Source organism: Amblyomma americanum, chromosome 4, assembly GCF_052857255.1.
Source record: "Amblyomma americanum isolate KBUSLIRL-KWMA chromosome 4, ASM5285725v1, whole genome shotgun sequence".
Classification (NCBI taxonomy): Eukaryota; Metazoa; Arthropoda; class Arachnida; order Ixodida; family Ixodidae; genus Amblyomma; species Amblyomma americanum.
Genome location: NC_135500.1, coordinates 100,059,541 through 100,085,840, shown reverse-complemented (window position 1 = coordinate 100,085,840; position 26,300 = coordinate 100,059,541). Strand labels below are relative to the sequence as shown.

At 48.4% G+C, this 26,300-nt stretch overlaps 1 protein-coding gene across 1 annotated transcript in view; it reads right to left on the bottom strand.

The window, feature by feature from the left end:
• Positions 1-26,300, bottom strand: part of LOC144129713 (MAM and LDL-receptor class A domain-containing protein 1-like) — a 78,111-nt gene that overhangs the window by 3,475 nt on the left and 48,336 nt on the right. Inside the window, exons 9-13 of the mRNA XM_077663810.1 lie at positions 24,439-24,547; positions 20,756-20,860; positions 10,572-10,726; positions 3,345-3,455; positions 110-326 (exon numbers count right to left, since the gene is read on the bottom strand). Coding sequence (XP_077519936.1) covers positions 110-326; positions 3,345-3,455; positions 10,572-10,726; positions 20,756-20,860; positions 24,439-24,547 — 697 coding nt within the window. The remainder of the gene's footprint in view (positions 1-109; positions 327-3,344; positions 3,456-10,571; positions 10,727-20,755; positions 20,861-24,438; positions 24,548-26,300) is intronic.

Genomic DNA, 26,300 nt, shown 5'->3' with positions numbered 1-26,300 from the left:
AGCTTAATGGAGAGAACACCAGATATCCGTTGGGGATGAAGAACCATCGCTTGTATGTGCACAGAGGAGAGCGCCACTTAGATAGTGATGTTCAAATCGGACCACCTACCCCTGATTTCCCAAACAGGTGTCTGTATCGTCCCTACTTCTCTCCGGCCAGCTCCAACGAACCAGCGAAGATCCCCGTAATATTCGTTCACGTAGCCACAGAGGTCGTCGGTGAAGTCACATTTAGCTACGTGCTCGCATGGCTCGGGCCGCAGGGCGATGTTGTCCAGGGCATAACGTTGGCTGCTGTAGCTGGCGGTCCTCACAGTGAACATCACCTGCGTGAACCACAATCAACCACAATCCTAAGAAAAATTCCTAGAAAACAAAAATATGTGCAAATTCTCAAACGGCTTAGCTGATTAAAGTACAGCTGCTGTTAAGAGCGTGGTCAAGATTTTATATTACACAGTCCTCGTTTAAGACATCAAGCTACTGAACCAGTCGACATCAGGGTACTGGACTCAAGAAGGGCAGTCGCTTCAGGAACAAACAGCATTTGATTCCAAGCAATAAACTTCTCAGAGGTGAGAAAAGCAGTTGTTTCAAAGAAAGCTGATAGAACGTTAGGTGCTAACTGGTAACTTGTCGAAACCGTGCACCAGCTTTGCTGCCTGCAAAAACACTGCCGCTTACGCATTAAGCCAGGACGGTATCCTGTAGCTCACCGTTTGAAATGGAGTGCCGACCTCCCGATCATTTCATGGCCGGAAACACGTGAAGGTCAATAATAGGTTACATGAAAAATCGGGACCATGCTCTTCTCTGAAACCACTTTAGCAACTTGATGCACAAGTTCATCTCCTGTCACACTTCTGTCCCTGCCCACCTTCATTGCAAACATCAGTTCTTCCTTCTCTACATTTCCTACACCGCTCTCGCATACTACCGTAACTGATGCAGTGCTCAGCGTGCACATATTCCTTCCCAGATTAATTTTTCGCTGAAGTATGCCCCTACGAGTGCAAAAATATATTTACACTGTGCACCTTAAACCTGGCGGGAAACTCAGTTGTGCAAGCCACGGTAACAAACTCATAGCATTAGCTGCGGCAGTGGTGGTAGCAGTGAAGCATGGGATTACAATCGCACATACATCACTTTCGGCCTTCGGTCATAAGTTATTCTTTTGTGGCAACTCTACCGAAGCTTGCAGCGCTAATGGCATACCATGGCTTATTCCAGCGAAAAGCTGGCGCGAACCTCCGCGCGCCCATCTTGTCGTCTAGTGATCGTTTGCGTTTTCCACGTACCACTTTAAGCGTTTCTCGCCGACATGCGCTCAAGGAAAAATATCCGTAAGGCCGCCGACAACCGAAAGAAAAACGAACGCTGTCTGAAAACCGGTTGTCAGCTATAGTGTTCACTCTTGACATTTTACTGGGTTGTATTTGTTCTCGGTTTCTACTTTGAAGGCTCCTGTATATAAAAACATACCAGGAAACAGGCCTTAAAACTGGCAACTGAATTTTAAGGGCACAGTTTTCTTTTTTTAATTTTTGGTGCAGCAGGAACCAGGCGCCCGATCTTGCAACTCTGGTTACTTTAGGGGCGCTGTGTACATTCTATACAGTGATTTTTTTTTTCTCTCACCACATGCCATGGGTGGCCAGACTGCGGCTCCTCGCGTGTCCAAGTGCGGCTCGCGACTCTGGTATCCTTACCACCCCCTCCTCCTCTTCCATTTCTACCTCTAAAAACAGCTACCCTTGTGTTCTAGAAGTGGTGCTTGCTTGCAGTGTCCTTGCAGTGCAAGGGCACTGTGAGCAACCGCTGCACGAGTGTGGATTCACTGTTAACAGCTGCTTTGTTCTCACAAATAAAAATATTTTCCAGACCTCCCTTTAAATTGCCGCTGTTCACTAAAAATTACTTCTTATGGCGCATTGCAAATGCATGTCGAGGCAACCCTGATATATGTCCTTGTTTTCAAGTATCTTCATGCTCAAAACCATGATAAGCCAGAGCAATAGCGATTTCATGCTGCGCAAGGTTAGCAGCGAAACCTTCGATGGTCGCTGCCATAAGACAGTAATTAGACTGCTTTTGTACACCGTTGACCTTATTTACATTTTTCCGCACGCAGCCTATAGTACACGTCCGCCCGTCACATCCAGAAAACCCACCTTCTCCGGACTCATTGGCATGTGTGCCGCCCTGGTGATGAACGCGTTTATGCGACCGCCCGAGGTCTTTTACTCGCGGCGCCAGTGGAAGGGCACCTGAACCCATATGAGGCGTAAATCGATGCTTCTTACCAATTCGCACATACTGCAACGTTACCGATTGTCCAGCGGAATACACACACCAAATAACAAAACCATCCATTGAGTGGTGACGGCTTTCTGGCGGCATCTCCAGGCTAACGGTTTCCCCCATCTTACGCGTAGGCACAGCCTTTATTCCACAAGCTATCTGACAAACAGCCAATTTTTCGCACCGCCTATCTTGCCCTCTATCATTCGACATGGGGATGGCCCAGTTCTCTCACAGTAACCACATACACCAACCCCTCCCATTTCCAGTGAAGAGCTGCCCTGCCTAGCACGACCGTGGAGGACCAGCTGCACCTGGTCGCCCGGGCTATCCGGTCAGGTACGGCAGAGGGGTCCTGGACTAAGGTCTGCAAAACCTCGGGGCCTCCTCCAACCTGACTTGCATAAAATTTTTTTAAGGCGAAAGCGTTTTGTGGCTCATGAGTGGCGCGGACAGAATGTGTCACGCTTTCACCAATCCATAGCCTATCCACAATACAATCCCTATATAGCCATCCAACAAGCCAAACCACAATCCACAATCCCATTCATCATCCATATAGGCATAAACTATGAATGAGAAAAAGGAAGTTTGGGTGCAAGCGGGAATCGAAGCCATGGCTTGATCTGCGAGATAGGGACAATTCCACTACATCACGACGGTTCGACTTTTGCAGCTGAATAAAGGCGCGGCTAGTGAATGCAGAGTTCTTAGAATCGTACAGGAGTAATTATGATCGTATAACTCACAGACGTCTCAATTTACCGAGTACAAAAGAACGTTTCCAGTAAATTTACTTGCTTGGAGTGTCGTAGCGCCATCAGGCGACCCACTCAAAATCCCCCTCGCAATGTGCGACGATGGCCCAGCAGATGGCGCCATAATGCAAGCACAAATGATTTCGCATTACTGCACGTAAGTTGTCTTCAGTGCCTCCTTGAATTTTTTGCTCTCTATTTTTGCCTATAACTTCACTGTATTCAATCACCGCATTCTGCAAAACCTCCAGGCGCTTGAGCCATTTTTAAAATAATTCTTACCTGGAAACTTTTCTCCGACTCGATCTGCACCCGCGCTAGCATCATGCAGCTAGATGGGTACGGGGGACGTCGCCACACCACTCTCCTTTTCCCGGCCACAACCACCTCCGCCTGTAGAAAAAAAGTCCTGTTTGTTCTCTGGGATGCGTTCAAAGAATCAATAAATGGTCATATTTACAGGCCTAGGAGGCATGCGTCGTGTGAGCGCAAGCCAATAAGCAGCTGAAAATTAATTTCACCTTCGATTTCTTTTTAAACCTTGTACAGCGATCATACATTTCGCTGTAGAAAAACTGAACTCTCCAGACGGCGTGAGAGGAAGGCGACAATAAATAAGGCCATATTCATGCCTCGCCTTCATTTCCGACCATAAATAGGCTGTAGGGGCGCAGTAAATTGTTTGCATGGGATTGAGTGCGTAACATGTCTATCCTTGTCGTTTCTTGCAGTGTGTTATATTGGCTTTTCATGGGACTATACCGTAGTTACCCAATTCCAAGGAGCTTCTGAACATAATGCACACCGCATTTTCACGTTTACGAGAGTGGAAAAAGAAGAATTTAGGCAGAAGTCTTAAGCGACTTTGATTAGACCTTCCACGTTACTCCATGTAAGTTTCGATGAGCTCGCCATCGGTTCCTACTCGCCATAGTGTGTCGCCTTCCGGTATGTTCATGGCACTCAAAGTGCCAAGTGGCCATGCTTGTTGCTCTTCGCGAATATCTACTATTCATTAATGAACCACATTTTATAAACTGCCCCAGTAAAGCAGTTTAATTGTTTCTCAGGCAGACATCAACCGGCTGAATCATGGATCTCAGGCCGCCAGGCACCGCCAACACGTGAAGCGGTGCATGCTTCGTGATTCCTGTTTTTACGCTGTTCTAACGTGCATAAGACAACCTGTCGGGATAGTTGGCGTTGCATCATTGTGGTCAACAGCGCGTTGCGCGTGTTTGCGCTCGGTTTCAACATACCGATCCTATTTTAGGACACAATTCGGGTCAAGTCATTCCAATGTATTAGCTGTTCGCTGATGTAAAAAAAGCGTTTGCTATGTTATTTCTCAGCATGTCCTGCTTCCCTCACACTGTTGGTTTTTCAATGATAAGTGAGCTTGACTTGCAGTCCGATCTAGTGTATTATCCCGGAAGCACCTTCCATCTTTTTTTGTTTTATCTCTTCCGTTTCTCCCCTCACCGCCACGTGTGTTAAATTTCTTATCTCTGGTGGGCATATCTCTTGAGGGTATATGTGCAGTAGTTCAGCGGCCTTCTGGAATGAAATTCAAGTTAAGCGCACATGTCTTCGCGTTTTGCGCTCCGTCGGTATGTCTAAGTGCTGTTGACCACTACGATGCTTCCGAGCCTCCGGTTCTGACGGTCAGTATTCGTGAAAACGGCAGGGCACTATAATGGGAAAAATACGGCATATCTTAAATTTCTGGCAAGCCTACTTTATTCATGTCTCTTTTTCAAGATAAATTTCAGCAGATTGTATTTGCACATGAAATCCTTATCCACCGTTCAAGACGCTGATTAGTTATAGACCACGTGTCGTATTTACTGCGTCCACGGTTGATGATCTCGTAAAAGAGCGACGCATTCACCACCAGTAGCACAATGCAAGCCTAGTCGGGGTCTCAGCATAGGTTTCAAAGACGGATCGCAAAATATAGCGGTGACCACTGAGCGTTACGTTCAAGATGGCCATGAAGTACAACGATATGTATGGTACATTCAAATGGATTGTCACAGTTACAGAGCACAGAAACTCGGTAAGGAAAACTACGCCAATTGCTCTCCGCGAAGATCATGGCCGGCGGTCGTGAACATGCGATCGTAATCGGGAGCAGTAGAGGAAAGCCCACGAGCGCAGTGTCCCTCCTGTGAGTGTGCGGCCTGCTCGAGCCACCCCCCCCCCCCCCCCTTACCTGCAAGCAAGCTCGGGAAAACGCGGATTCGGCTGCGAGGCTATACCCGGTTGCAAAGCCAGTAGTCGGAGTGAAAACGCCCCCCCCCCTCCCCCAGGTGGAGTCCCCAGGTGATGTGGCAGCATCTTCCCCGTGGCATTGTGAGAGTGCCCCAGCGCACGTCCGGAGGGTCTGGACTGGGCGTGTGGGATCCGGTTCAGAAAGGCAGAAAAACTTCGGAAGATCAAGAATAAAGCCTCAAGATATTCCTCTCGGTATGAGCAGCATACCAACCAGCCGTACCACGTGGGGGCACGTGGATGGGCAAATCAAGCCTAGGGTTGGAAAAGTCGCCTTTAGGCCTGAACCAGGGGAAACGAGACAGTAAGTAGCGCATTCGGGAGGCCAGTAAGCTCCGGGTGAAGCCCGGCTGTCAATACCGAGTAAAGGTTACTAGACACGACAAAGTCGCACAACACCTAGCCCTGGTAAAATGAGGGGCACTCGCAAAAACATTGTGGTAGAGTGAGGCGTGGCATGCGGACATCAAATGAAACGCAAGAGCGATAGAGGCTGGAGGTAGGTGTCGCACATACTATGTCGGGGGCGAACGGCGGTGGTGCGAACGCCGTGGACACCGAGGCAAGGTTCCCGCTCGTTGGAGTAAGAGCCGAAGCACAGAGTGGTTGGCGCGAAAATTCTGTTCTCTTATTACACTCGGAAGGTCGGGGTGGAGGAGCCTGGCTTGAGGGAGGGGATCTTGGCTGTCGCCCCTGTTTAGGTAAGCTGTCTCGGAGGTCCGGAGACCCAGGCAAACGTTCATTCGTATGTAAGAGCGCTTGAAGGTCGAGGGCCGCAGATCCGGCAAACAGCGAGTGTTCGCCCTCTACGGAAGCCCGAAAAGAACCATGACTATATCGGGATCATGTGCAAATGCTCACGCTGTCCCCATTCCCCCCCTAAGTCCCATACCCCGCCCCCCCCCCTTCCTCGATAACCCACATCCCGTCCCCACATCCACCCTGTTCATCTTTTCCGGTGACAGATCAGGTGAGACTGCCCGTGCCAGCACCCCGGCGTAAGCATTTTTTGCTCCTCGTAGCATTTTCCCACATTACTTTATATCATTTGCCTGCGGGTGTGAAAGACAAAACTGTTTTTCTTTGGACGCATTCTTTTCTGTTTTGGTTGAATTAAGCCTGTTCTGCTTTGAGTGCTGCAGCTAAGCCGCGGCTCTTTAATTTAAAATTTTTAGGTCAGCCAAGCTAACAACTGTCCCTCCCTAGACTCGCACATAGTGGATACATACTACTAACACAGGTTTGCTGCTGTCCCGTTTCGTACTAAAAGCGCATTTAAAATGCACAGGTAAATTAAATTTTGCATTGTTGTTGCTTATGCACAGCGGGAGCATGTTTCTCTCGCTTTGGTGCAGGTCCCCACAAGGAATTACGAGGTTGTTTTCGGTAACTCTGCGAATCCAGTGTTCGCTTCGAGCAGATAGGAGGAACATTTTGAGAGAGATGACGGGAGGTAGTTCAGCAATATATGACTTACACCTTTCACCACTGTTTGCAATTAGTGCGCAAGGTCGCTCTAGTTGGCGATTACAGAGTTTAGGCGATCGAAACACCTCGCTAAAAAAGGCACACAAGCCTATATTCTGTCGTTTATTACCCTTAGACTGCGGTCTGTTCCACCGTGGGAACAAACGGTCTGAAATCTTACCGCCTGCGTGTCTCTAACACCTTTTACCTGCGAAAAGTTAAGCGGATCAGCAAGTTATCTGCACGAAGAAATAAATTGGCTAAGCTAGCTAACGACCCAGCTAACGAGGAAGAGGACAAATTTTCCTTCCGTCGACAAAACTAGCAGATGGTTTCGGGTTATAGCCCCATCAAGTGGCCATGAGCCTGTGGCATTCGGCGATTACTAAGGCTCTTGTCACAGCCCGGATCTATGTGTCCGAGGCGGAACTGAGCAATGCGGCCTCCCGCTGGTCTGGATTCGAGAGCTGCAAACCTCGATGAAGGCAGTCCCGAGGGCAAGCCCAGAGTGTGTGTGATAGAGTGGCATGTTGGCCACATAGTTGACAGGACGGAGAGTAGATCCCAGGGTATATGCGGGCATATATCACAGGTTTGGGGAAGGTGTTCGTTTGGAGTTGCCTCCACGCAACCTCTTGGGGTTTGGTGAGAGAAATATGTGCTAAACAATAGACCTGAGCCATCGGATGGGCCACTGCTTTGTGCTCACACTTCATACACTCTCACGTAAGCGCGAACTTCGTGGCACGAACTTCGTCCGGGATGGTGGTTCCGGAAGTTGAAGGTTCACCCCCCCCCCCCCCTCCCCCCCCCCTCCCCCACGCTTTGTCGCCAGCCCCGCTCTCGCTACTGCGAGGTCTTGGTCGACCATCGCTCCTCGGTCTCGCAACGGCGCCGACCGGCTTCCCTCGCGGCGCCGACCACGAATTGGTCTTTTTTTTATTTTTTACTCCGACGACAAGCCTCGCGAGCGCGATGTGCATCGTAATCACCGCCCATAGCATCGCTTCACTGCAGCTACTGCGCGATCTGAGCGCGCTGGTTTTTCGGTTCACTTTGCTTCTCCGGTAGCCATCACAGGGAATCTCGGCTGAGCTCTTCCTCACCTCTCGCTTCCCAGCTGCAGCCACTCGGGAGAGCAAACACATAACTGATGCCATCAGCTCACGTGGCCGATGGCCCTCGTAGCTCCGACAGCGGGCGGCGGGCGGTATCGCTGCTAGCACTCGAGATTCAAGAGATGGAGAGAAAGAAATTTTAATGATAGTAACGAAGGAGAGATAGGCCGATTACATTTATTTCTGTGCCCTCACTAGCTTCCCTTCATTTTCACCTTACTCTCTCCTTTATCCTCAACCACCCTTATTATTTTCTTTTTCTAACTCCTAGTCAGCGTTTTTTATCTACTATTTAATGTCTCTGTAAGCAACAGCATGTGTCCATTTTCTCCTCCTAATTCTTCCATTCTTTCTCCCATCTCCACCCCTACAATCGTTATGTCGTCTTTCTCTCCTGGTCACTTCGATCCGCTTCGAGTCCTGACCATGAACGGGCTTCGTCAACTGTATGCTTGGTGTGCTCCCTCTAACTGCTCATCATGGCATAAAAACTTGAAACAGGATGGTTAAATACTGTACTATTTTTCACTGTAGTCCTTTCTCCGCGTTACGATAATTTCCTTCGTCACCCTTTGCCACAATCATCACAGTGAAGACAGGATATCCTACATGGAATTACTTCTACACCACACTTTCAAAAAACGAGATCACTAATTGAGAAGGCGGGTCCGCATTTCCTGCGATGCAAAGGAACATGTTACACAGGAAAGCAAGCTGCAGTCACAAAATATGAAGGTTATTCCATTTTCGGGCATATGTGAGCTTTAGTACCAAGGCTCCGCCCCCGACTCACTTGTAGTATTGAGACTGCTATTATTGTACGCTCATTTCGGGCATGGTTTTCTTGAAATCGAATGCAGTTGTAGCACGGATTCTTGCACGGACTCGGTCTTGGAAAACTACCTGTCGAACCTCCACAAACAATCCACCACAGGCTTGCATCACAACGTTACCCGATCAAGATATCATCTTACGCAGGCGCATTCTTCTTTAGGTAAGCCCGGTGAATTAGAAAAAAATTTGAGCAATAGCAACATTCTTTGCAAATACGAGTCACTTCAACGGAAGTTCCTTGCCTGCGTGAATTTTCACGAATAAAATGCAATGCCTGTCTAGTTGTTCCCAAAGTTTTTCCTTAATGGTTAAGCGTAAATTAATTTCGATGTTAGCTTCGTAGAACAATAACCATTTACTATGTATATTTATCGATTGACCTTGCCGACTTGTTCCCAAGATATTTACAGGCTAGGCAGAGAAATTAAAAACCAAATGTACAAAAGACGGGAACATAATTCAATGCATGAAATGTCACTCGCGAGATACAAAGGCACAGAATAGCTCCAATGCGCCATAACACACGAAAGGCAAGGATAAGAACACAAAATATTAGCACTCGCTACTCAGGTTTCTTCTTGCGATTCAGTACGCTGACATATTATTTTAAAATAATTTTCAATGCATATGCTATTGCATAATATTGTGATCCAATTTTAAATTTTCTGTAAATTGGGAAACTGCGATGTTACTGATGATTACTTTGCAATTTTGTTTGACGGCCAGACCGGGGCAGCTGCGATCCATTAGCCATCACTACTTATCCATTTAGAAATTGGCATCTCGATACAAAAGGCTTGTGGAACACTACCCCGCAAAATTGCAATCTCGTTGAACTTTGCGTGACCGTTAACCCTAAGGGCATCCAAATTTTCGTAACTTGATCATGAGCAATCCAACTCTAAGAATGAGGCAGGCTACGAGATGTGAGACGTGTTCAAAACATCAGTTTTATGTATAGAATAGTGTCCTATACTTCAGTGGACTTTTAATAGCTTAGTTCTTTAGAGATTCCGACTAGTCACCACCACGTCCAGACTTGCTCCGTCCTCTCCTGTATCACATAACATAGCATGCTACTTGAGAGCCGCTAATATAATATCTTGGAATTCTGCTGAAGGCGCCTTTCTTAGAACGAACTCATTTAAGGCTATCTGCTCGACATGCTCCACTCTGCTCCTTCCTAACAATGCAATAAAGGACAACTGTGAAGGCCTCTAATTTGTACGCCCAAACTGCTGAGGCATCGGTCATATTTACCATTCTGAATGACAATCTGATCTGTAGCTTAAATATATCAGGCGAAGAGCGTAGGTATCAGCTCTCGTGCATGTGCAACAAAGCAAATCATGTTGAAAAAACTTTGTCGACATAAGTACTAGCATGTGGCTGTAGCGCTACTTTGATTAGCTGAAAGCCAAGAGCGTAGCGCTGATGATCCGCAGCTATTTCTCAAAGCAGGTTAAGAGGAACACTCGTCTAACAAAAGTTCAAAAACAGCAGAAAAGCAGTCTTAAGGTTATCCTCAGCCTTCCCATTCTGGCGTTTATGATAGCGCTAGGCCCGGTTATGGGAGAGGCAGATCGATTACTCCTGTGGAGACTTTTACCATCTTGTGATCCTCAAAACTTTTCATGTATCGGACCTTTTATATCTCGTTTAGCGACTATTGCCTCATATAAACTACCATCCACCCGGCACGTTTGAATGTTACCGAAAACGTCTTTAAAGCCAAGTTGTGTGGTACTTGAAAACAGCAACGAGAACTTCAGGGTTGTATGATAATAAAACTAGTTTGTTTCTTCTCCACATTTACCTTCAGAGATGCGTCCTCTTTGGCCGACTCCAATGTTTGGTACCAAAACTCCAAGCACCGAGGCTGGCTGTGACCTGGCCATCTAGGACTCAACAGTGTACTAGAAACTCCCGAAGAGTTTTCCTCCGGCGTCCAAGTATCTTCAAAATGATATACTAGAAGAAAAAAAAATGTCATAATTACAGGACAAAGCCTCTGCACTCACATAAGAGGGCTAACTTGTGAACAAAAACTTAGACGACACTTCCCCTACTCTTAAGAGTACATTGCAATGGCATTAGAGATCCATTCCGCCAAGCACTCCTTGCCTTTTATAGATTCGTAGACCACAGGGAGTCATCACACCAATACTGGCCCATTCGTACACCACTTAAGTGATGTGCCACGGCCCTGGCAGGCAGCTGTTTCAAGCACAGCCACCGGTGAGGATTCTGAGACTTCCTTTTCAAGAGCTCTAGTAAGGTATATTCATCATTTTTGCATAGATACTTCCTCGGGAGGCTATTTCTCCACTAGTCAACTGATGCGTAGTGTCACGGTTGGCGGGTGACAATTGCACGAAGTTTATTGTGATTTATTAAATTGCACCTGCCATGATAGGCAGCTTGCTCACAAACCTGCCAGAGGTTCCCACCTGCCACCTTCTTCGTGAGACACGAAGGAACGATGGATTTTCTAGTCAGCGAGACATCTAACGGTCGACAGGTTGCTCACAACCCGGTGGGCAGGTTCCCACCTGCAGCCATTTTGTTGCTGGAGACGGCTCCGCACTCCTGGAAATAACCTCAGCTATACGCTACCTAGCGCACGCTTCACAGAAGTGGCGCCCCAACTACAGCACACGCTTCCTATAAGCCTCGATGGAACCGCTTAGAACCGGTCCAAGTGTTCCAGGGGTAAAGTGCAGGGATCGCTACCCAAACGGCAGGAGTACGATTTCGCTTGATCAGCATTTTTCTTTCGTCAGGCTGCTTATGTTTCTACAGCTGCACTTTGTAATAATGTTTGGCTTAGATTACGTCCCTAAGGCGAGTTCACATCCCTGGAGTTCCCTGTGGACGCTGTCTCGGCGGAACCATCTCGAACGGGCCCCGGCTCGCCACCCAAACACTAGCTATTCGATTTCCGCTCGACTAGTGTATTCTTTGAGTCGAAATTGGTTTAATACGTGTCACATTCATATTCACGGAGGGTCTGAAAACACTCCTCGTGCGATGGTGCAGCGATGAAGCGATGCGCCAATGCCCCGGCAGGCAGTTCATTGAAGCACAGCCCCCGGTTAGCAATGTGAGACCCGGTTTGCTTTCCCGAGCTCCCGTAACGCCCATTTCGAACAGATGGCTCTTCAGAAGGCTGTCTGTATCTCGACCAATGAACTGATGCGCAGTGTCACGGTGGACGGGCGCCAGTTGCAGTGAGTATGTTTTAATTGATTTCATTGCTGCCTGCCCCTGTGGGCTGGTTGTTCACAACCCACCTGGGCAGATTTTCCACCTGCCACCTTTTTCGTGACACGGACGAATGGAATTGCTTTCCTCCATAAAGAAACCTCTAATGATGAGCAGGTTACTCACGGCCAGCAGGCCAGGTTCCCACCAGAGCCCAACCATATTCTAAGAGTTCGGCATTTAAGCATGACCAGGAACCGGAAGCGCTCATGCGGCGCGCGACAGCGCACTGCGGAGAGCGGGTACTACGTCCACTGAGCACCTGGGATACGTCGAAAACAAACGGCACATTGCCTTTTCTCAGCCGGTGACCTGCACAGTAGACTGCTTTCTCCACATTAGCGCACGTGGTGTGTCCGTGGCCTTCTGCTGCTTGTAATGTACTTGAGGAAAACATGGTGGGCTGTTTTTGCCCTTTTCGCTCATATAAACCAGAGTTCAGCATGTAAACAAGCGATAAAAATCTTCCTCCTGAACTTTCAGCGCCAAACAGGCCAACAGAGCGACCGGCCCGCGGCAATATTTGACACCGAAGTCAGCAGAATAGAGATGTTTTCTTGTGTGCCATCCGTAACTCCGTCTGCCATCATACACTACGCCCTATGTGAATACCTACGTTCGTCCATACTTTGTCAGCTCGTTTTCAGAGGTCTGGCCGAGACTGCGATGAACTGTCTCAACAACAATACAGCGCCTAATTATGTTCTATTTAGATCAAAATCAGTGCATAATAGGTCAGTAGGATGTTCCCATGGATATCTTTCCTCTTATTTTCTACACCGCATGGCAAGCAGCACGTAAAAATGGATCGCTACAATATTTTTGTTTCCGCCAGCAATGACTGAGCACAGGGGTGCGATATTCGTCACAAATGTGTTGCGGGGGTGCAAAGTACGCTGGGTGTCCCGCATAATGACAATTCCGAACAGCCGTTGCCGGAACCGTCAACTTCAAAAAAAACACTAGCTCAGGGTAGCAAAGCTCTGAGGCAGTGGCGCATACAGCGCATTCACGGCCAAACTTAAGCGACACGGCTGTCCTTAGCAAGGGGCTCTGGCTCATCTGGGACTGGCAGTACCATATCAAAACTTAGATATTGCGCTGCGAAAACATCCCCTTATATTCAGCAATAACCCCATAGAAAAGGCAGCGGTTGTCACCTCACACAGTTCCATGCACTCAGGCAGCGCCTACTTGTGGCGTTACATGTCTAAATTCGCCTTCTTTCCTTCTCTTTAGGGCGTTTAAGCAACCGAAATTACTTCCAGCTACGATTAGAGCATCCCAGAGATCAGCAGCAGCCCATTCCCTATTAGACAGCCGCTCAATGACACTCGAAAGGAGATAAAACACAGCAGCAGGTCTATGAAGACCCTCCACAGGACGTAAATACACCGGCCACTTCCACGTTTCGGCAACACCCTTCGTTCTCCACTCTCCAAGTTGGCGCGGCCCTCCTTCCTAGGATATTCATTGGTTTTCCGCGCAGTGCGCTTCACTCGAAGTGGAAGATGCGCCTGTGGCGGCGGCAGAGCAGCGATATAAAAGAAAGGAGAACCTCTTCCACCATGGATCGGGTCTAGTTTCTACCTGTCACCTTTTTCGTGACATGGACGGAGAGACGCTGGCTTTTCTCATAAGCGGCACCTTAGTGGGTCCGCTGCTCGCAACCCGTAGGCTAGATTTCCACCTGCCATTTTTCCCGTGACAAGGGTGACACGGGTGGGTTGGCCGGCTCCTCACAATGCGGTGGACAGATTCCCACCTGCCATTTTTTTTTACATGATACCGAGACCGACGTCGGCTCTTCTCGTGAACAGTTCCGCGGTGGGCGACTCCTCACAACCCGATTGTCCGGTTTTCACCCGCCTCTTTTTTCGATGCATGGACAGGCAGACGTTGGTCCTTCTATTCTGGGTCGGCTCCTAAAAACCAGGCGCGCACGTTCCCACCTGCCACCTTTTTAGTGATGCGGAATAACGGCCGCTGGCTTTTCTCTTGAATGGGACCTCGGTGGGCCGGTTTCTCACAATCCCGTGGGCAGGTGCCCACCTTCCACCTTTTTCGTGGCACATATGGATCGACGCCGGATCTTATCCTGAACGGGGCCTGTAATGATGAGCAGGCTCCACAAAACCCGGTTGACATGTTTCCATCTGCCATCTTTTTCGCAACATGGACAGACGGACTGACGTCGGCCGTTCTTGTGAGCAGGACCTTTAATACTAAAACATTATTGCTTGTGTTACAGTGGGACCTCTTTATCCTACGCTGCTGGCATCGACACAGGCGTAACTTCATCCCCCCAATTTTGTTTTTGCGCGTTGCCGAAGAATCGCACTGTTCCGCACTCGGCGGAGTTGGTCGCTTGCTTGTCGCAATGCGCTTCGAAGAACACATGACAGCGGGTACTACACACCGCGCGCTTCCCACGTTCACCGCGTCAGCAGGACGGGCGCGGCACGTGGGTAAGAAAGAGCACACCCCGTGCTACCATGCAGGGAGGTGGTGCAGCCATTCGGGCCGAGGGAGAGCACATTCAAAGCTTCGCTACAGTGCACTGTATATGTATTTTACTTCACTACAGCTACGCTTCATGTGGCTTCGGAGGCCAACTTTCCGCAGGGTTGAGGTAAAGCGGGACAGGGCTACGGGAAATGGAACTGGATCTAGAGGGCGCGGGTGAGGTTTAAGCACATCACAGGCTACCGTAAACGCCAAAGGGCACAGCGATGGTGTCTGAGCTGTTCACCGAACTCCCGCTCAGCTTTTCGATGTATCACCGACAGCACGCTTAACAAGAACGCTCAAGCGCACGCCCTGCACTTACATTAGAGCCGCTGAGCGCTTGGTGCTGGGCCTGATACCATGCTGCATGGTGTATTTGCGGTGGCTGGTGAAAGCTGGTGCCCTGTCTCCACCATAACATTCCCTGAGACCCAGCGGCGCTTATGTTAGTGGAAGACACGCGCTCGAGCGCTTGTGCTAAGCGTGCTGACGGCTGTACGCAGCATAGCGTTAACATAAGGTATTTGTCGCCTTTTGTATTCCTAACTTCGCCGTGTAAAGAAAAAGGAAGCGCTAGCTACTGCGATCATATCCTCTTAAGAATTGTTCGCGGAGCTCGGGTACTGAAGCGTTTACCGCATACGTAGCGGCTGTTAACACGAGTGCTAGTCGGTGTCCTGCGCCCGTCCTCCTCGTGCGCCGCGTCCTTTCTGTTGCACTGCTCAGCGCGTCCCTTTCGCTATTACCGGTCCTAGGGCGACGTTGGGACTTCCAGAACGGTAGTTGTCAACTTTGTTAAGCGAGAAAAGGCACGAATATCATTCTTAGAAATTGCATGACTCAGAGTAAGGGGGTCCTTGGTCCCGGCCCCGTTGCCGCCTCTTCTTGTCCGACAAGCTCAATAAGCCAGAGCTGATCACCGCGTGGCGTAGCGCTCAGCGCCTGCTCCCAGCCAGCCGCTGTTGTGACGGGGTAAGAGGCATACAGAGGTAAGGGGGACTGGGAATGCAATGCCCATGTGGCATGATGAGTATTGCCGACAGAAAAGACATGAGGAGGGACGGCGCGGCGGATATACGTTTTAACTCAGAGGAATGGGGAAAAATGTGTGTTTGAACACGGCGCTAACATACCGCGTCCTGTGTGCTGACTGATGAAGGTGGTGATAGGAATATGTACCGGCGGCCCCTGCAATAAGCCAAGCGCTCACCATAGGTGCTGTAAATATTAAATCGAATGGGATGCTTCTTCCAGGGTCAACTGGATTGAGTCGGGCTCAGAAGAGGAGGGGTCAATCGCTCTGAAAGGGTGTTGGTGCTTGGATGGTATTCGAGCTTTCTCTCGTGTGCCTTGTATCAGTACAGTTCATGTTTACTTGCGTTAGCGTGACCATAGTTGCCATTCTACTCTGCGCTAAGTTCATCAGAGTGCGCTAAGCCGCAGCAGGGTGTGCTCGACAAAACATTTCGTGAGTTTAGCTACGGTTTGCTGCGGCAAGACTGCGCAATCGGAGCTTCGTGGAGGTGGAGACCATATTCTCGAAAACCTCTGGCATTCAGAAGAATGCCCCAGCCAACCCGATCACGCTAAATAAGAGGAATTCATTAAAGGTAGTGTAGTTGTTTGCGCTGTATTCCAGTCAGGACAAGACGGCCGCAAAGGGTCGTTGAATTCTCAAATCATTGCACTTATGCGCGATGCGCTGTGAGAGTACTGAAAAGACAATAAGGGGTGCAAGTAATACATATTGCAGCGACTTTCAGCATGTATTTTAGGAAGGCAGCCTACGAATCAGTTATGCGTTAATGCGAGAATGGCATATCACGAAATGAAAGGCTATACGCCAGTCACTTCGTCCTGCAGGATGTGTATATGCGAGGCAAGTCCGCCAACGATCTCCTCGTGATACCCTGAATTCGCCTAAATTTTAAAAGGAACAGGAAAATACGGATCGCGGGGAAGAGCATAAAAAAATTGACAGTCGAAAAGCTCCGGACTCCATGACCACGCCCTACGACACAGTTTAATTTTTAACCAAAAAACAAAAACATAGACTAGTGCCGGCGAATTATAACCAGTACAATCTTGGAGTTACCAACTAAGGTGGAAGTTAAGATAGCTACGTAGGACGCAGAAAAAATGACGCAATGTACGCAGGGGCATATCAACATTTGCAAAGGCATGGAATATCAAACCGCACTGTGAAAATATTACACGTTAAGGCAAATGACACCATTAATAAAAAGAATGATTGAGCTAACACTGCAGCACGGTCGAAGCCATGAAGCTGAAAAGAGAAGGTTAAGCGGAGAAAGAAGCTAGCTGAGCCGTCTTCTCCGAAAGTTACAATGTGCCGCCACCACGAATAAAGCGAGCTGGCAACGTTGTAACGAGGCTGTGGTCTCTAGCCCCCGTTGGGTGCAAGAATGAGCTGCGCACCATCAATCTGTGCCGTCATTATTCTTGTCTCAATCAAAATGTCTCTCCTGATGTTCTGAGAAACGATAACAGCAGCCTGTCTTGGCAAAGATGGTACACAGTGGGAGATAGGCTGGACAATGTCGTAGTTCAGGTTTCAACGTTCCGGCTTTTAGTTTTCGAAAATTAAGCGGGTTTTTTGCGCTTTTCTTTGGAACGCAATTTTGAGCTCTTTGACTTTTTTTTTGCGGAAATATATTTGGCACCTCCGAGCGGTGGCAGGTGCCATAAAGTATATATATTATTTTTCTTCGCGCAAACTACCAAAATGTGCCAACGTAACACCAATATAGTGGCATTTAGTACTCTACTTGCAGAAATACAGGTATTCCCAGTGTGACCCGTAAATGACTAGGTCGTGATGTACATACGTTTTGAAGAACTTTTTCCCAAACTGCGGTTGGAGAAAGAGCACATACGAGAAAGCTAAACACGGCAAAGAAAGAGGCTAGCTGTATACATACACGCTTGCCACGCTAGACAAGTGAAATATCGTTTTTCAACCCCCGGCTTTCATTCCAGAACAAGTAATTAAAGAACTTGTGCTTCATAATTGTTTCCGAAACCTTGTTCGCTGTGTTACTCAAGGAAGTAACTACTGAATTTGCAAGAGCTTTACAAGAGCAAAGCTTGGAAAGCAAGAAAAAAAAAAGGTGATTGCAGCGGAAATCCGAAGGAGAGAGAAGGCCATCAACCGCCTGTTGACGGCTGTGATGGAACTGCCGCTGAACAGCTACGGAACCGAGCCATTTTATCTGTTGATCTTCTTAGCCTGCCAGTGGTGCAGTGGCAGTGGTGGCCCCGCTGGGACTCGCTGATCCCCAGGCGACACGTTACGAAGCGTCGACTAATCTCAGCTTAACCTATGAGAATCTATGCCTCGATATTCACAGTAGTCGTGCGGGCGCGACTATAAAAAGATAATACTAACTCGCGAGATATTCCGCTAAAATTTGGCCAGAGCCTGCACGCAGCAACAACTTCGTCAGATAAATTAAGTGAGGGAAACAGTGCCACCGAAGAGGACGTAACACGACTACACAGGCGCTGAACTAATAAATGAGTTTTATTATTAAGAAAGCGACCAGTCATCGAAAACACGGAAAGCGTTGGGGACCGTTTTATTTTTTTATTTATAGTGTTAACGGGAAATAAGAAGCGTATTCACGTTATCGCTGAATAGTAATTGATTATAAAGTAGAAGAAACAAACAATTACATGTAAACCGATTGGATCCGAATCCACGATCAGCGAATTTCACGTACGTTATTCTACCAGCTCAGGTACAGCGGCTGCGTGTAAACTATCCTAGGGAGTGCTCACCAGCGCCATAGTTCACTGTTCACCACCGCCACCCTCGTCCAGAGCCCACGGCTATGAACGAGGGTGGTACTGGTGAACACTCGCTAAGATAGCTTACACGCAGCCACTGTACCACGACTGGTAGAACACCTTACGTGAAATTCGGAGATCGTGGGTCCCCTGTTCACCAGCGCCACCCTCGTCCATAGTCGACCGCTGTGGACTAGGGTGGCACTGGTGAGCACTTTCTACATTGTTACACGCGCTTTGGTTGCTTATTTGTGCATGCAGTAGCCAACGGCTCAAGGGCTGCCGTGATCATTCATTCATTTGTTCTTAGTGCCAAATGTTACCGAGCCCGAGGAAACAAGGAGGTCCGCATATGCCGCCAAAGGATACCTTGATGTAGCTGCACAAGAGGGTGAGAAGGTTGTCATGACAGCAAATTGGTGCGCGTTTTCAGACGTCTTGCTTAAGTTACTCGCTGGAATTTTGACCTCCGCAATGGGGACAGGCACTGAGAAACACTGGCTCTACTAGCTACTGAAAAACCGGCAACAACGCAACGGCACGAGGCGAAAGGAAGAGAAGGGAGGAGACACAGCGCTGACGAGAAATGAAGCTCAAGGTGTTTTGGCCAAAAAAAGGTCGTTCGTGAACTGCCTCTCGTAACCACACCAAATTTCGTGATCTCTTAAGTACATCAAGTGGCAAACGTCAATGGGGGTAGGAAAAGATAAAATACATGGCTCAAATAGACCTATGCTTCTTTACAATGTATCCGACCAAAATATAAACAATTATTTTTTGAATAATCACGAAGGAGAGAAAAATTCAAGCCCCTCGCAAGAGGTGAGAAGGTGAGAAGAATGGAGAGTAGTATGTGCAAGCGTCGTTAAAACATATGTCCGCTTCGTGCTTGGAACTGACTGCTGTCAAAAGAATTACTTTTGTGCTTCCTACATCATATTCTTTAGTAGAGATGCCAGCGAGTAAAATGTTAAAAAAATCGGGCGTGCCTGCTCACTACTTGATTTTGAAGTTATTAGTATTAGGTTGGGTCCCTCTGAAAACGCTGTGTAGAACGCAGCATATAGAATTGAACGCCTGTATACAGTGGCTAATGCATCAATTACGGAACTTGAACCGAATATGACCTTTGGTGATGCTATGCGCTTCAGAGCTTTTCCTTCAACAGTCAATCAGACGACGCGAGAGGCGGCGCGGCAGTGGCCAGTGAAACGATATTAAGGCGAGAGCTTTACTGGCCTTTCGCCGTGGGCGGCAGTTTGACCTTCATTTGACTGGAGCTGCGCCGCAGCCTTGGCAACGACACCGCGGCTTGGCGCATGCGCTCTCCGCAGCTGGGTCGCCGCCTGACCAGAGAAACGCCGTGCTGGCCTAGTCAGTGCTAGCTTGGCCAAGCATGAGAGCGAGGCCGGGCCGTCTTCTCTGAGCGTTGCGTGGGAGCGGGAGGCTTTGAGCCGTCAAAGAAAAGCGGCGTCTGACCACCCCGCGGATATCACCCGGCGAGCTGCTCCACTGGACAGGCTCCGTGCTCCGCAATGCCAAGCGCGCGAAGCTCTCGCTTGTATACCCAGGCTTCGCCACAGTCAAGTTACAGCCATTTTTTTCCAGACTACAACATGCCTTTCCTAATTTCCAGAGAGTGCTGTTTGAAGGCCGGCTAAGTTTATACACAAGTAAGTTAGTTAATCCTGAAATGGCCGCAAACACCTCAATAGATATTAACCCACCGGAGAAAAAAGCACCCGTAAACGAACACGCTATGGCAGAAATACACGGCATTACCGGCTATATTGGCCCTGCACAATAACTGAATGAAATCACAGCACGAATAAAGGCTAGCTTAAACCGATAGAATACGGCCTTCTAATGAGAAGGGCGCTCGTATTGCTGGAAACACGGCTTTCACAAGCTCGAAAGAGTCACAATTTGATTATAAAAGGCCATTTTCGAAAGTATACTGCCTATTGTTAAACAGTTTCTTGTGCGCGGAGCGCTTAGGAAAGGCTACATCGGCATTAACTACCAAGCTGCGATCACGGAGTCCTTCCCTGTCTTGACATCGCAAGCTTGAATCGCGTGCTTGTAAAATTTAAATTGAAGTTTCCCAAGAAATAAACGCATCTTTTGTTACGTGACAAATATCAACATGGCAAAGGAGAATCATGGAATTTGTTACTCAGCACAAAATTTGAATGAAGTCTTCGTCAGCGTCCGATTATGCGACGGCACTGCCGCGTTGTTCTATAACGTGCTGCGCTTGTGCTTTGACATTCACAAACAAAAACCACGAAGAGTAAAGAACATGCTCCTTTTTAACAAAATATTTGTATGGCAATGAACTTCGAAAGCAGCGTCGTAAGAACACTGATTTTAAGAGGGGCACACGTAACTCAGTAAGAAGCAGATAACAATACGCACCAGAATGCTCTCGTCCACAACTGTGCTTCAGTACACGTGACGAGCGAATCCAGCCATCCCCTGGGGATGTCCAGCCGCAGTTGTCAAATTCAAAGTCGCAAAAATCTGCGTGGAGTTGTACCGCATTTGAGGCGTTACGATTACGTCATGAAATTCAAATTATGCTGAAGTAATCTGACACGAGGTTTATCTTCATCATCACCATCATCATTTATTTTCCCTTAAAGGCCCCAATGGGGCATTACATAAGGGGGGGGGGGGGGAACAAATGGTAATAACGCGTCACAAAGGTTGAACACAAATATAAATGCAAGCACAAATAAACACAGTAAACGCATTGAAATTAACAAGGCAATAAATAGGTACATAAAAAGGTTTTTACAGAAATTGAGGAGAGAAATAAGCAATCAATAAGTTTATAAATTTAACTGAGTTGGTTTCATTGACAATACCGTCAGGGAGTACAATCCACTCGGATAGAACAGTTGGCAAAAATGAATTACTGAAAGCGTTAATGCTACCAGGAATACGCAGAACACTGTTGCAATTAAACAAACGTCGGGAGGATCTCAAGGGGGTAGAATAAGGCTCTCACGTAACTGGGGCTCTCACGTAATCTATTAGGAAAGTCATGTTGTGTGAAGACGTCATGAAATTGTGTAAAAGCTATAATGGGTTACAGGAGCGATTGCTGATTATCGGCCGTTACGGAAACGTGGTCATTTAACTCATGTTTAGTCAATCTGGTCACGCGATGCGGACGTCATTCCGTGCGATAACGCGATCTTCGCACAAGAAGACCTTAACAGCTGATGGAGAAAAGCATTGCAGCAGTGAAACGAATTCATGACCACACTTCTTTATCTGTGCTCTCCCCCCCCCCCCCCCTCTCCGCTTGCCACTCTTTAATTTTTCCCTAATGTTTGGGAATGCAGGCGCAAACCTCAGTAGTGAATCAATGTAGCGCCTCTGAGTGTGCTGTACGCTGGTGATATGAAATCCGCGTCTGCAACAATCCGTCATTTTCATATTCCTATGCTGCCACCTCGCGTACAACGCTGGAAGCTCACTGGAAGGGTACTGTGCGCCCAACCCGGCCGGACTGAGTGCCGCTTCGGAGCATGTTTTGTTGGAATCTGTCAACGATGGCGTGTCCTGGGCTGCAGTTGGTACCTGGAGGATTTCTAGGATTGACTGATGGCTCGGTGCGGAGTCCGAAGCAGGCTGCTGTGCCCACCGAAGGGCAAATTCTTCAGTATCTCCGATCAACCGGCATGCGATGCGAACGCCAGCTGAGCAAGGGCCGTCGCTTCAGAGATGAAGGCTACATTCCGAACATAATGTTCAATGAAATATCCCCGATCAGTGAGGTTGGCGTTTTCCGCTGTGTATGCCTGCCATCCATTAAAAGGTGGATACTACATCGTGCACGCCGTAGCACAGAAAACGACTGGGGACTACAGTTTTCACAAGCAATCTTTGTGCTCAAGCGCTGCCGAACAGATATACACGAACTACAGAAGCACAAGCGTACTCGCCACATGGCAGCTCTGCTAGAATTTCACTTTATTTTTCCACAGCACACCGCTGCATAGGTTAAAAAAGCATGCGCGTCCATAAAGACGAGCGCGATGGGCGCACATTGAGTCATTCCGGCGATACCACGCAGCGCTCATCATCATGGATATGTTGTTGTTGTTGTTTCCCTCATAAATGATGCGAACACACGCATAACGCACCTTCTTCTTCTGCCTCTTAATACATGGCACATACCCACACCGGGGGATTGGCCAGGGTGTATTGGCATAAACAAGGAAATTTCAATAGGAGATTGTGACAAAATCTAGCACCATGCGTGAATGCTCTCGTAGCTTCTTTTTCGTTGTCCGCTCCATCGCGCGTTGAAAGCGGCTCACAGCACTTCCCATTCGGCCTTCTTGCTCGAGAGAGCAAAAAGCGTCGGAACGAAGTCTAAATGCCGCGGTGACATTCAAGGCCTTCCTGGCTATGAATAAAACCTTTCGTGATAGACTGCACATGCATTTAAACGCAGTACCTCGTCCGTACATGTTACAAAGTGATTCTCCCACGGTCGTGACGTGCTTGGCGGTGCCCAAGGGCGGCCACGATCGTCGAGTCGGCGAACTGCTTTTATCCAGGCTTTGCGTCTAAGGCGGTCCCGGGAAGCGTTTGGAAAGCGAAAAAATCCGAGTTTGCTTCCATTTACATATTGGGCATTTCAGCCGTATGTAACACATGTCGTATGCATTGCCAAATGTGTCGCGCTGAATGCCCGACGGCTGCAGCAACGCACCCCGCGTAAGAAGCCGGTTTGTTTACACTTCCACGGCCGGTATCGAGTGGAGCGCGCGACCCTTCCAATATGTTTCACGACACCGCCGCCAGGGGATGGGCGCATGCGCAGTCGCGTCGTGAAAAAGGCGGATTGTCGCTGAACGGCTGCTCGGGGTGAAGGAACTGTAGCTCCGCTCCGACCGCCTTCTAGCGATGTTGCCAGTTCTCGGTGTTGGAGTTCCTCTGCCTTCTTAGAAAGGCCTCGAGTTCACAGCGCCAACTATTAGATGAAAATATACTGCTTTGTGGGACATTCATGAATACGTGTTTGTATTCACCGGAACAAACGAATTGTCATTTTCGTTGCGATACTGCAAACTCGTCAAATGCCCACTGAAGGTACACGCCTAGGCAACAAGCAGCTACGCTAGAGTGACAGATTACGCATAACGAGCACAAGCAGCTTTTCTGTGCATGAAAAGGTGATTGTGATGCTTAAGAATACCAGATAAACTCCCTGCTTTTCAGCCCATTTAAGGCACTGATATGCGCGGCCTGTTGTGTCAATTTTTGTACGTGTATGCGCCCGCAAATCAGAGAAAATCGCAGATATCGCGGAAAATGTTCCTCTCATGTTAAGCCTTCCCCCAAGAGCCCTTCAGGTATCTGTTATAAATAAATAAATAAAAGTCAGAGCATATCAAAGAATACAACATTGCTTTCCGACTATATAACAGGCGCTTCTTTCAGGAATTATCAACAGATGGCGCCACCTTGCTGTTTCCATGAAGCTCTGTTCATTGGCTTTCATGGTGATGGTGACCTCGACGTTCCAAAAAGACGGTAAAGGCCTAACATCTTGGGATTGGCTTGGGTTTCTGAATTTGCTCGCACAACCACTCGCATTCCCGTATCTCACTGCGGTGGCGCTTTAGGCTAGCTGGAGTGACATTAGAGTTCTGCACGGTCATGGAGTAGGTGCTTCTAAAGAAAAAAATATTTAAGCCAGTCTCTGCGTCGTCACCGCCGTCTGCTTGCCTGTGCTAACAAGAAAGTCGTCTTCAGCACTAGGGTGGCGCTGGCCACGTCGGTCTCTAAAGGGTAACACGGTCTATCGCAAGTGAAGAGGCAGTGCCCTTCCCCCCTTTTTATACGAGACGCCACCAACGCCACCCAATCCAGGAACGTGTCTTACAACAGCTGCGCAGTAAAGACCAGAGTGCGCTTTAGGCGTACTGCAGGCGTTTCGTGAGCTCCTATCTCATTGCGGTCCCGAATTAGTTCGATCTATATGTAAAATTAGAACCAAGACTGCACTTGCGTACACGCAAATGCGTTGCTAACAATTACAGTTCGGAATAGACAGCAGCCGCACTTCAACCACCTACCCTCAGCCGGACTTGTCGAGGGGCAGGCACCGTTCGTAACCTCCAGAGGACCCACCGCCACAGTCGCTTCCTTCCGGACTGGTTGTTGGAACTCTACTCGCAAGATGAGCTGCAGAAGTCATAGTTGAAAGCGCGCGTTACGTTTTTTGGGGAGTCTAACTATTTTCCTCAAAAGAAACGAACAGCAGGAATCTCATTATATCGGACACTAAGGGGGTAGTTTCTCATCAACGTTCGCATAAGCGCAGCCATATGGCTACAAAGGAACGTTATGCAACCTTCGCAAAAAACTCCGTAGAAGAGAAGCAAAATTAGCGTCCACACGGTTGCCGTGATGTCAACGGCAATGAGTATTTACTTCATAATTCTAACGAGATAACATTAAAGGCCCCATTCTCCAAAAAAATACGATGTCGGCGTTGTCGCGTCGGCGTTGTTAGCGAGACAGTCCCGAGCATGCTCGCACGTGGCCTCCAGAGAGATACTTCGAATGCAGCTGGGCCGCATAGGTGGCTTGACCTTGCGACGTCATCAGAATCTGCCCACCGTATAGTGAGATAACTGCCCAACGTTGCATGTGACAGCTAAATTAATGATTGGTTGCTCCGGAAGAGCAACTTGTGCCACACAAGGTAAAGGCTTTAGCACAGGGACCACTGCTGGGAGCCCCTGCCATCGCAGGGCGGTGGCGCATCGCTTACCCGCTGCACCACTGCGCCAGGAGGGGCATGAGGACTCCCAGGGGTCTATGAGTGTAGAAAATGACCTTCTGCATATATAGGAATTAAGCCAGTACGCTATCGCGTCATACCCTTCAGGCGGAAGCCGCCGCGGTGTCTCAGTGGTTATGTCGCTCGGCTGCTGACCTGAAAGACGCGGGTTCATTCCCGGCGGCGGCGGTCGAATGTCGATGGAGGCGAAATGCTAGAGGCCCGTGTACTGTGCGATGTCAGTGCACGTTGGAGAACCCCAGGTGGTCGAAATTTCCGGAGACCTTCACTACGCCGTCCCTCATAGTCGCTTTGGGACGTTAAAGCCCCATAAACCAAACCAAACCTTAAGGCAGAGCTTAAGTGCTCACTCGAATTTTTTAATGCAGTCTATGTTCGGAGTTTCCCCCAATAGATTGGAACGTAGATAGCAATGTTCATAACTGCGCAGGTAAACGGCTTATGTCTTTAAAAAAATGAGTTTGCTTCAGGAGAAAACATGACCAAATGAAACACAGTGAACATGAAACTAAAATGTTTCGTCATTGTACAATCATAGCCAAGAAAGGTACTAAAAGGAATTATTAACATGTTTTAGGACAAAAGAGTGTAGAGAAAAAGCCCCTGCCTGCACCGGGCTTCCTACGCGTCATAGGTTTTGCGACCAATGATAGTATTTGGCACGAGGTTAACTAAAGGCGTATGAGCATAGTATACCATCTCGTGCGACGTGTTGTGTTCTCAGAAGGATATCCATAAGCATGTTTTACGTGCAGAGTTTTGCGTTGTCACCCGTATAATGAAAAATATTACCTGCGTCATCGTGTAGAGTGGCTAAAAGCATAAAATCTACTGCTGGAGAGTCCCAGGCGTACCGTTTTCACGCACAGTGATACCTGCATTCAGAAAATGGCCATGTTTTTTGGCTCCTCACCGTGCTGCAACTCTCGGCCACTTGCGTTGCGAGCTGGGTATAGCGCGCATTGTCTGCCACGCTGCTTTCCCGGATGTCAGCCGGTTTTCTTAGCTGTACAGTGCACTCGGCTATTGTTTTTGCCGCTTTGGTGTTCTACGGGCTACCGCGTTAAGAAGCCCATCTAAATTTCTTGTAGCTCGGCAGTTCACCCAGTGTCTTTCCCGGCTTTCGCTGTT